The 12,831-nt window shown below is 35.7% G+C and overlaps 1 protein-coding gene across 1 annotated transcript in view; it reads right to left on the reverse strand.

Moving 5' to 3' along the window:
* The window catches only part of LUZP2 (leucine zipper protein 2), a 4,367,081-nt gene that overhangs the window by 1,305,890 nt on the left and 3,048,360 nt on the right, over positions 1 to 12,831 (reverse strand). The window contains exons 8-9 of the mRNA XM_044083339.1: positions 12,098 to 12,172; positions 4,883 to 5,047 (exon numbers count right to left, since the gene is read on the reverse strand). Coding sequence (XP_043939274.1) covers positions 4,883 to 5,047; positions 12,098 to 12,172 — 240 coding nt within the window. The remainder of the gene's footprint in view (positions 1 to 4,882; positions 5,048 to 12,097; positions 12,173 to 12,831) is intronic.

Here is a 12,831-nt window from a genome sequence, read left to right on the forward strand (position 1 = left end):
CGTGGCATCAACTCATGGACCAGGTTGAAGACATGTAGTTTAGGATTGGACATCAACGTGTTTTGATCATTCATCTGGCAAGTAATTATTTGGGGAATGTCAAAAAGTGGCAGTTGCTAGCGTTGATGGTGAGGGATGTGGTAAGACTTAGACATGCTTAGTTTATATGCATGCTGTCAAGTTTATGAGTGCTGAGCAGGCTCACTGTTTTGTCAATCCTCAGCTTGTGAGGGTTTTGGCACAACTGGTGGGGTATGCTATTAATCATTGGGATTTTGATGATAAAGATCCATTTCTTTCTGGGAGGACAGGGTACATTTTGAGTGATCAGGGTCTGTACCTGCTTAATGAGTCTCTTTCATTGTTTCTGCAGAATTTGATTAGGTTGTTATAGTCTCTACAGAAGGGGAACAGCCTGCTAGCAGGTTGGTTGGCAGAGAAGGTGGGCTGTGATGAACCCCTCTTCTTATTTGGTTTGATTTGATATTGCGTGGTTTTGATATCGAAGTGAGCAGTATTCATGCTGCTTCTAATGGAAGTTGGATATAAGTGAGCAGATTGTTTAATGCTGCTTTTTGGTAATAATTGTATGGAAGTGAGCAGATAACACTGCCTACTGTATTTGTTTTGTTGGAATTCATGACATTTGAGTGCTATGGAATTTATCATATGTTAATAAATGGTTGTCTTATCCTAAATGCTGTTGCTTCTTGTTTTCAAGGGGTGTCTGGACAAATACTATTTGTCAAAAGACAACATAGGATGAGAGGAGGGGAATTGTTTCGATGGTGTGAAGTTAGGCAATGAGGTAGAGAGTAAGGGTGAGTGATGGGGAGATAATGGTTAACTATTTAAGGGAAGAAGGAATAGACAGGAAGTGAGATCAGGTGTGGGAGGAGTTATCTTGTGTATACAGCACAGTAAGCTTGGGAGAAGCAGATTTTGGCGTGTGCTAGCTGAGCCTGCCCTCAGTTTTAGTTAGCTCATTTTACCAGTTGTTGGATTATGATAGGATATTGGAGGTGAGTGAAGGCAGAGAAGAGGGTCTGTGATGAAACCCTCTTCTGTTCTCCTTTCTCATTAGTTGGTTTGGGTTGGTGTTGTGTGGTTTTGATACAGAAGGGTGCAATATCATGCTGTTTTCTAACAGAAGTGTGTTTAAGTGAGTGAATTGTTTAATGCTGCTTTTCAGTAATAACTGGATGAAGCTGAGAGAGCAATGCTGCCTACTAGATTTTTTTTGCTGGAATCCATAGCATTTGATGTTATGGAATTTATTGTGTTATTGTTAATCATACATTACTGTTAATAGATGGTTGTGTTATCCTAAATGATAGGATTTATTTTGTGCAAGTGCGGCCCGGGCAAGAACTTGTTTTTGGATATGGATAGCAAGGTATAAGCAGGGAAAATATTTTTAGTCCTTTTAGTTTTATATACGAGTCAAGCATATTTTAATCAATCTGAGGAGAAATTGTGGACAACCAGATAATCATCATAGAAAACAACACTGTATGTGAGAGATGTAAATATACAACTTCCTTGGAGGCAAAAATCCTGCATACAAACAAGGGAGTCTGAAATGCCGACACTACATACCTTGCACACACTGCTGATTACACATAGATTGTCTTATATTGAGGCACATAAAAGAAACCTTCTCAAATCTCAAAGTCCTCCAGAGCCAGCTAATGGCAACACTGCTCCTCAGCAATTATTAAAACACACAACAAAAGCAGCACCAAACATATTACTTAAGCCTACAATCAATGGTGCCCCAAGAACAGAGCCAATACAGCAAGCAGAATACTTTATTTACAACTCTTGTCTTTGGGGACTCCATTGTTTGAGACATAGATTCTCCACTCACCAGAATAGACAAAGAGAAGATAATAGTTAGTTGCCTATCTGGTGCTAAGATCAGCAATATCATATGCACCATCAGGTCACTGCAGCCCAAGTACTGATACGATTCTATATGAAAAGAGACACAATGGATTTCTTGAATATGTGTCGCAAATAATTATGAGCCTTGCATTGAGCAGCATTCTACTTTCACCAAGGATAATGCGACAGTATGAATAAACAAAGTGATTGATTTTAATAATTGGCTTAGGTCCTAGTGCCACTGCAGGGGGATTCAATATTTGTCAACATGGGAGGACATGGTCAACAGACCATGTTGCTTTGTCAAGGATGGGCTGCAGGTGTCCACCCTAGACATTTGGAGATTGGCTAAATCTTTATTGACCCCCATTACAGCCTTTTTATGTAATATGAAAAAGACAAAACTATCAACCTAGGAAAAACGCCTCCCAGCAGCCTTAATGTGCTACTGCTCAATGTTAGGAGCATAAACAATAACAAAAAAAAAAAAAATACACACCCTTCAAGCTCTTCTCATTGTGGAGAATTTAGGCATCTGTGCCATGACCAAGATTTGTTTTAAAGATGTAAAAGTACTCTGGCAGTGCAAGGCTTCATAACCTTCTACACATTTAAACAAACAGCAGCACAGACTTGGGCCAAAGGCAGAGGTGTCTCGATCTACATTAGCAACAAGCATACCTCTTAGATGTGTGAACAGGGTGATAGCATAGACCTCATCCACAAGCAATCCACCATAGATAAGGTGCCTCACCATATTATCGCTAGCTGTAGGTCACAATCTATGCCCCTAGGGTTTCACAACTCTTACATAAACCTACTAGATGCACTCACTGTCCAACCAACATCCTTATTCATGGGTGAATTTAACTACTCCTCTATGTTCTGGGAAACTTACACTGCCACAAACTCACAGGCACAATGCTTGCTGGACTTTATTAACATACCCTGAAACAGATAGTTCATGTTCCATTCACAGGATCAAACATGCCGGATCTGGTACTCAACAACACGGAAGACCATTGCACCCCCCTCCCCCAACATTTAATTTCCACACTAGTGAGGTCTGATCACAACGTTGTCTCCTTTGAAGTAAAAAATCAACCCAGAAAATCCAGATAAATCAGGAACAGTTTGGAACTATTTTAAGGTTCCATCCTATTAAGTAGCAGTATGTCAAAATTCCAAGCTCTCCCTCACCTCTAAGACCACAGCTACCTATGCAGAATTATTCAAACAGTCCCTATACAAACATGTGAATGGCTGCATACAGGCTACTGTATCTAATAGAAGTAAAGCCAAAACAAACCCTACTTGTAGAATCCTCACCTAAAACAGGGTATACCACAAAAGAAAAAAAAAACACATAAGCAAAGTCAGAAAGGAAACAGTAACTCCCTTAAATGCAAGTGCTCTCAAACAAATAAACAAAAAAAAAAAAAAAACTAAGATGTAATTAAGCTCAACAAGGCCAGCTATCAGGACACGATAGACTTGCAGGCTAAGGACAATCACAAGGCCTTCTGCAGTTATGTCTGGAACCTTAAAGGTAATACACACCAATGTGCTAAACTGGTGGTGAATGGTGCCACCGTCACTAATTAGCGTGACATTAATCTACTGGCTGATAAACTCAGCTCACACTTCACCCCCATTATTCCCCAGCTCTACCAGGTGAAATCCCCTCAAACACACTACCCAAAACTATTACAGGTACCAGGTGTTGGCAGCCCTTACTAAAGCCAAGAACACCACCTCCGTGGGTCCCGAACACATCCCCAATTGCATCCTGAGCAGTCTAAAATATAACCTATCAGGACCACTTGAGGCACTCAAACTACAGCCCTGGCTACATTTCAAGTGAATGAAGGACTGCAACAGTCATTCCACTCCACAAGGACTGACCATCAATCAACCATTGAAGCTACAGGCTCATCGATCTAATAAGGAAAGAAAGGAAATTAACCCCAGGGATCATGTCAGTCGCCCTGCTAGACAGGGGTCCAGGAAAGTAAATAATGTGGGAAGAAGTAGCCAGGGAATTGTTATGGCTAGGCTTGTATAGGCCCTAGAGCTGATAGCCTAGTACCAATCTATGAACCTATGAACCTAATATGCAAAGTCATGGAGCAAATAATCATGGAAATGATAAACAGGGACACTGGCAACCTACATACACTGAACCCATCCAAATTTCGCTTTGTTAAGGGAAGGTCATGCCTACTTAGCATGTTAGCATTTTTTAAGAGGATCACCACGGCAAAGGATGGGGGTAAAACAGTACATACTGCATATATTGCCATAGTCAAGACATTTGATACAATATCCCAACCCAGATATTGTTGACAAGCTCTCAGAGCTAGGTAAATATCCCAACATAACAGCATTATAACTCCCTTTGGGAAATGGTCTATACAAGTTAATTATTCCATTGATAAAACACCTCTAAAATTCGACCCAGTAATAAGAGATCTGGGAAAATATGTTGACAGTGATCTGGCCTCTTACCAACACAATCCTGAGATAGTAAGAAAATCACTTTATGTAATCCAACTTATAGGTAAGAGTATGGCATCTAGGCCCTCATCAGACATATCATTGAACACAATGCCCCCACCCCCCTTTGGCATGTATCTAACCAGGCATTTGCAACTTGGAATGCAACAAGCCTTAGAAACACTTATATTTCCATTCCTGCTTATAAGCTCATAAAACAGTATTATGGCAATATTATTAAACAAATTATTACAAAACTTTCAAGCCACTCTGTCTGAATAAAAAAAGAAATAAACAGGAGATGTATAACTGAGCAATTGTGCAGATCTGCCTGAACAAATAAATAAACTATTCACTGTGTTCCTGTCTGCCAAAAGGTCAGCATGCTGTTTTTCACAAAACTCCCTAATCTTTCAATGCATTTCAAATCCTGCTTAGTTCCACGTTGTTGACATTAAAGTATGACTTCACAAAGCCAGTAAGCACTTATAACATGTACCTTACTGTTTACTAGTTGAAATGGAATTGTTGAGACATTTCTTGCAGGGGATGTCAACTGCCGAGCTGGTTTTGAAGGGATTACACTCATGGGAGGATACTGGCTGTGCAGAACTGAAGACAGGCAAAGCTGCACGGTTTCCTTCAATGCTTTCAGCTGTGATTCCTGCAGGAAATGAGAAGATGCTCAGCACATCTCAATAAAACATAATGATGTAGTTATTATGGTTAGTAATCTAAATGCAAATTAACTGAAAAAGTACCTTCCAGTAAAACTATCATTAGTTTTGTCTCTCACATAAAAATTATATCTACTCTTAAAAGTCGATCATTGTGGTGTACCATCAGCAAACATGTTCCCAACATTCCTTACAATATTGGTGGATTTGAGTTGATAATAGCAGGCTTTGTGCACAAGTACTCGGTGTCCCTTGGTATTATTTCCTGCGTTAGTGGATTAAGATGTACTGATTACAGTCCGGTACTCATCACTTAACTGTCTACTACATAGCCTACCAGGGAAGACAGCTAATGTTGAATTTATTTTTTTTCTTCTGTTATCATTTCATGCATATAGCCTTCTAGATACAGCTATATGTATGCAGTGTGTGTATGTGTGTATATATGCACACACATGCAAATGTCTAGTAAGCTGATTATTTTGCAAACTATTTACCATATAAATAAGCAACAAACAAATGTTAACAATTAGAGAACACACATACATGTGCAAATGTTTATGTTTTATATATATATATATATATATATATATATATATACATATATGTGTGTGTGTGTGTGTGTGTGTACAAAAATATAAAAATAACTCCTAGATGCTCACAGACACAAACAAAAGCAGCCCTGATGGATCTTTGAGTTCATCTGCAGAATGAACTTCTTGCTTGCTCTGTGCTTCACTCATCCAAGTTGTTTTGTCATTAACTACTGTGACAGGTCTGACATGTTGTGGTCCCAGTGAGGGGTACTGTCTGTGCAGACTAGCAATTGTGAATTTTAGAGCTGATGATGTGCCTCACAGAAGTGATCTACTACTGAAAAAGAAAACACAGGCTACCATAAATGACGAACAGTATGCATGCCTCATGTCACCCTCTATTTCTCTTCTTTCCATAACTAAAGAAAAGAATACAAACCACAAAGACAAAGTCATTTATGTTTATTTTCTTGACCTTGATGCCTTACTGGGCATGACTTGCTATGATGAGGGATTCAGACTTTCTAAGATAATGGAGCCAGTTGTTAATTAAACTCATGAAGTATTAGAAATACAGGTTAGTGGTGTGCTTAAATCTATTTGCACAAAGATAGACTAGATCATTTGCTTATTTTTCACCAAGTGAAAAAATGCTGTATGTATAATATGCAAACCACTTTATAAGCAAAAAACAAACAAAATGCACCTTTAGATTTTTGTTTTCAGTACCACATACATTATATGCCCCTTTGTTCCACTTAAGCCCCAGGGACCCATACTTATCCACCCCAGTTAGGAACACGTTTCCTGCTTTTGTCTTCTCTCATACTTCACTGTGTGTCCAACATCTAAATTCATTGGCTGGCTTTACCTTTCTTTTCCAGTCCCACGTTAAGCAAAAAAAATGAAAGAACACAGTGTTATATTAACCATTGGATTTCCAGCCAGGTCTGAAATTTAGATAGCAGTCCTTTATATTCATGTCTCTATTTTTCCCATTTTTAATTGGAAATGTCATTCTTCATTTAAATATTTTTTCTGACTGTGTAGAATATGGCATTAAAGAAAGGAAACAGCAATTCTCTTTAACTTTACTTTCAACTGCCTATCATATAATACCACAATTACTCAGTGCCAACAATCATTTCTCTATAACAATTTTGTCCTGCATATCTTTTGCTAGGTCACTTTTTATATTTATTTTCCCTAGTCTGCTACCATCCACAGGTGCTGGAAACTTTATCTGAAAACCTGGAACAGCCATTATTTTCTCATTATAATGTTTGTCATTTAGTCACATAATTACCTTAATGTAATATTTTATAATTGATTCTTCAATGGGCATACATTACATTTATTTTATACTCTTACCTATAAGTGGACATACACACACAGCAATTAAAATATTTATACCATAACTGACCACTAATAACTTGGTCAGAAAAGCAGCACACAGAATGGGCTTGAAAACCTGGTTATTTAACTTACTTCTGACACCAGGGGCCAGATTCCATGACAGTTGCTTTCTGCCCTGATTCTGAAAGACCTGCTGTCAGTGTAAGTGACTTACTATACACAGGCTTACTATGGGGATGAGATTCCAAAACACCTGGTCTAAGTGATTTACTATAAACAGGCTTGCTATGGGGACCAGATTCCAAAACACCTGCTGTCAGTGTAAGTGGTCACATACACTTTGAGCAAGTCTTTTGGAATCAGGACCCAAGTTATTTTCATGATCACATTGTTGATTAATTTAAGTTTGAGGGTTTAAAAATTGTAACAGGCCATCATTTTTCAACCTCTAATACGACAACGCTTCATTCTCGTCAATGCTAGGTGGCATTAGTAGGTTCATGCTTTGTGTAAGGAATACTGATTATTTGGATATATTTCCAAACTTTTTTGTTCAGTCACACTACTTGTTTTCTGTTATATAGAGAAGATGAGATGAGTTTATGAATTTGCATTTTTATTCATAGAAACTGTATTATATAGTTTCTTGTTTCAATACTCTGGATTCTGTACAGCCCTGCTCACTTCTGTATAACAATATCAGAACACTGCAAGTTATTTTTGTATTTAGAGAACTAAAGCAAGTAGAAGAATCACTCATTTGATAACTCACTGCATGCTAGTTTTTTTGCAAATAATCTTAATACCTGTGAACTGATATTTTTCCTCTTTTTTTTTTTTTTTTTTTTTTTTTTTATTATTGCTGGAGCAATATGCTGTCATGTTTTGCATCAAACACAAATAACAAAAAGGCATTATAAAAAGAAAATAAATACTTATGAAACTAAAAAAAAAAAGAACATTCAAACATGTGACAGAGATAACCAAACCACACACACACATATATATATATATATATATATATATATATATGTGTGTGTGTGTGTGGTTTGGTTATCTCTGTCGCTTGTTTGAAATTTTTAAACCAACTTTTGTTAATAATATAAGGATGTTAACCAAAGAAAGCTGAAAACAGCGCACTCAAACCGCACTTTATTCTTTGATAAGAAATGGTTGTCACAACACAATATAATGATGTTATTACAGTTATTAATTATTTATTTTTTTCCAGGCAGCTTAGACAATTCACTTCAACTACATATTCTCTTATTAAACATATCAAACTGTACATCAGTACAGAATTCTGTATTTTTGCATTTTTGTGTGTATAATGTAAAATTTGATATTAAGTTAGCAAGACAAGTTTATAAGTATAACATTTACCACTCTGGCTTGACTATTTTTTTACAAATTTATATTGTGTTATTATCTAGTGTGCAGTAATTTTATTAAGGAGTTATTTACATCTTTTCTTTTAATTCATACACCCCTTTTTTCAAACATCATTATTTTATGGGAATACAGAAGGCAATTATATAGGCCCACAAAAAAAAAGTTTGCCTGACCAAGATCTTTTGAGCTTGATATAATGTTATTTTCAAATTTTACTTCTTTTTAGTCTTTTTAATTTCATTTCTTCTGATTTCTACTTAAAATGTGTTCACTGTGGTCCCCCAGAATGCAAAAGCTCCAAAGCTCTAAATACAATAGCTGAAACACTTCAGAACAAAATCTGTTATCTGAAATAAATATAAGTACTACTTGTCCTCCGGTATAAAGGTCAATCTTGCAAATAGTGTATAAGAAAATGTTTTATATAGTAGCACACCTTCTCCAAAAGTCTGTAACAGATAAAAGAAAATAAGTTTTCCTTCTTGTGTAGACCTATTATTTAATATAAATTTAATTAGTAGGCATTTTTGCAGGAGAACACCAGCTTCATCAGGCCATAAAATTAATTATTTTACATAATCTTACAGATATTCATAGAGGCAATACCTCTAATACATTAGCACAATATACTGCTGTTTATAGTGATCATTATTTTTTATTTTTAGTATTGAAAATAGTTTATGATGATATATGCATAGGTGACCTAGCCAATAAGGTAGAAATGGCTGAACTTAAATGGATAATAGCCTTGAGAGCTCATAGATCACCAGGTTTAAATGGTAATACACCTTGAAAACAGGCTCTCAAGGCTCTTAGATTAATTGATTGCAATATTTTACTATTTTAGATGCAAGGTCTGTTTAATTGACACTACTTTTTATATCTGTGTGTTCATAATTGATTTTATGGTCTGATGAAGTGGGTGTTCTGCAAAAGTGCTTACTGATTAAATACTTATATTTCATTCTGCCGTGGTGGTTTGGTTTTATTTTAATTTATTTGATATTTAGTTTTTGGTTATCCAACCTTCATCTAAGAGGTCTTACTTGTTTATTCATTTGACCTAGTAAGCAGGAAGCTTTATAATTTGGAACTATATTCCCATGTATGAGCAATACAACACTTGGATCATAGACAGCTTTTGTACAGGACCACGGCTTTGCAGCAATGAATTTCTTATCAACTTTCAATTCATCAAGGTAAAACGGTTATTTCCTGATTCTTCAAATGTATAACTAGTGTTTGCTAAGTGTGAAATCACTGAAGTATGTTTTTCCCTTACTAATCAAGGCCATCAATCGAGAGAGATAATGTACACATGTATGAAAGACTGTGAGGAATGGAAGGCCCACTAAGCAGGGGATGAAAAGGGTTGTCCTCTATAATGCTTTTAGCTACTTTCTTCAGATTACCACAATTATTAACATGTTTGTTTCAACAAGTTAGAAACTGATAAATTTGTCAGTTGAAACTCAAGAATGATATGGTACTATGAGTACAACACAGCAAGAAAAATACATTTCAGATTTGTTTCAATAAACTTTGGAAAAAAATTACCCATACAGCTTCAAAAGGCCTATAATCTGATTGCATTTTAAATGGTTCTCAGTAGACACACAGACAATGTTAAGTATTTATGACATGTTATTAGGTCATAATAATGAATACTGACAATTACATATATAACTATGAGTATCACAAAATAAGATATGACACTGTTGTAAACAAATATTAGAAAGTCTGCAGAATATTTTTAAGTATACTTTTACAGTTCCTATAAAAACATTGTCCTGTTTGCACTAACAGTACAGAATGAAGAGATTATACACCCTACTGGAGTTGAGATCAATGATCCTGTCAATGCACAGACAGGTTGCAATAACAGAAAAATGGCAGGGGCAGAGTTATATATCAGCCTCATATTCCTAGTAATTAATTAATCAGCATGCAATCACATCCCAAAGTATACAAGAGAACACATCCCAAAGTATACAAGAGAATCACACTCACTGAGTAAGCTAGTATAGCCTTTAACTGTGCTAAGGATAGTTCATCAAAAAACAAGCCAATTAAAAACAGTGCTCACATATTTATGTAAAAAAACTGTAACAGTAATGCAAAAGTTAAAAAAAGACTAAATGAGTTAACACCAGCTGACTATACAGCCATATTAATTTATAAAGTACTTCAGTAACATCTCTTAATTCAGCCAAAGACATTTCACACAGCCCACTACCTTAATCATTAGATGATATCTATCCCACTTTTTTTAATCAATGAATGACACATAGTCCAATAATTGTAATCATTTGTAGATAAACTATTTTATTTAGCATGTGAAGAACAGCAATAGTGGTTGGGAGAAGGCAGTTTTCCTTCTAGTGCATGTTGGCAAAAAAATACACATGGGCAAGATGAGATCATCTACTATGGGAAGACAATCCTGTTATGGGGCGAGCAAAAAATTGGGCTTCCCGTCCCTTGCTTTCCACCAAATACACTTGAATGGGATTTCACCATTGGTATTCAAGAACTTTGGTAAGAAAGCAAAGCCACCACTGAAATCAAGAAGCTGTCTGTATAGTTCCTCTCCAAGGCTATCATGTATCTTCTTGTCTAATAGTCCAGTGTACACAGTACATGACAAACCACAATTGCCATTACTCACAAATCAAAATAGTGTTGTTTGGCTTTCAGGAATCCCATACCAGCACTACAAACACGTTGTCTACCACAGACAATAAACATACACCATAAGGATGCCCAATTGTCAAAACAATCTAAGGCATCTTGAGCACTAGGCTTTTCCAACAAGGGGTAATAATAAAAGGCTACAACATGGTATAAATGTACTGTGAATATGAAACAAAGGAATACACTCAATCAAAATGTTATAGTAGCAGTTGCTTTTTTTCTTGCTAGCTAAATGTCATATAATTAAAAAAAAATGGATGAAGGAGAAATGTTCAGATAATAAAGGCAAATAGTCTGTGTAAGTATCTTGTAAGGCTTCAGGTTATATGAGCTATTCAAATCTACACTGCAAACTTAAAAGAAATACCAAGTCTGTAATTGAAAATAAAAGTTTGGTGAGAGTGTATGAGTCAATATATCTACAGTTTACAAGGGTAATGGTAGAGCTATAGCTATCAAATTTCTTAATGACACAGTTCAGCTATTTGTTGCCTTACTATAGCAAGCTGACTGCCAGGAGTTTGAATTCTGATATCTAGGTAATAATCTGATTTCTGTTTGGAGTTTCAGATAAAAGACAGTACAATGTCCATCAATAAATTGCTATGTGCATAATGCTGGCTATTGTTCAACAGACATGCCATTAGGTAGTCTTCATTCCTCTGCAGATGTACTGTAATCTCTATTCCTGTGTGCACCTTATGTGTACCACTACAATGTCTGCATTTCTGCTACTAAACCATAAAAATCTAGTCTTACCAGGATATGTTGAAAATATTCCAAAATGCTACTTTGCTGTGTAGAGTTTAGATAAGTATTTGTAGGAAGCAAAGATCATTTTTGACCTCTGTGTGAAAATAATGAAGCATGATACCCCAACATTACTACACATCAGGAGACGCATTGGACTTAAATGATTTATTTGAAAAAAAAACAGGAATGACTGTGGACAATTGTCAAACATTCTGTTAACCTCATATAATGTTATTGTTTGCTTTAATAAACTTAATATTATATGCTATTAAATTATTTATTTTGAAGGTCAAAAATAGTCCTTACATTATCAATGGCAGCTCGTTCCAGGTCCTGTTTTGCTGATAGCAATTTGTGCTCCAGATCAGTTAACTGCTGAGCCTGTTGGCAATAACAAAGGAGAAAATAATATTACAATACTGCTATAGTGTTTCAAAAATTGCAGTTATCATTTTAAGTAACATAAAATAAAAATAAAATTTAAGCTGTACAGTGGAACAATTTAGTATTCTATTATATTCAATCATGTTTCTATCTTTTTCATATTTTAATTTCTATTGCACTCCCAAAGCTCGGCTCTGTAGTACAAATAGCTGTTTCATTGTGCATAATTATACAGTCACTGCTAATTCTAAGTAGCAATCTCTACCAGCAAGATATTCACATTCAAATGTGAATTAGTTTTAAATTTTACTCCTAGAAAAAATATAATAAACATAAAATCAAAATATACAATGATGAGCTTTTGTTATAATGTATGTAGAAGTTCTCAAATTACTCGCATTCAACAACATCTGATCGTACATTTGATGGTGGAAAGCCAAATGCTTATTGTACATTGAATGTCATTACTCACTTTGTACAGCTCCAGCGGGATTTTTGGACCACAAATTTTTTTTTTTTGCATAAACAAATTCAGAAGTGTAGTTATTTTATCAAACTAACAACAAAAACTTACTTGCTCAATAGTGACACAAATGCTGTAAGTGCTGCTGTTGTGACAGGATTGTTGTAATGTCAAGTAAACAGTGATCCAGATT

This window comes from Protopterus annectens, chromosome 9.part0 (genome assembly GCF_019279795.1).
Source record: "Protopterus annectens isolate FY-2018-M chromosome 9.part0, PAN1.0, whole genome shotgun sequence".
NCBI lineage: Eukaryota > Metazoa > Chordata > Ceratodontiformes > Protopteridae > Protopterus > Protopterus annectens.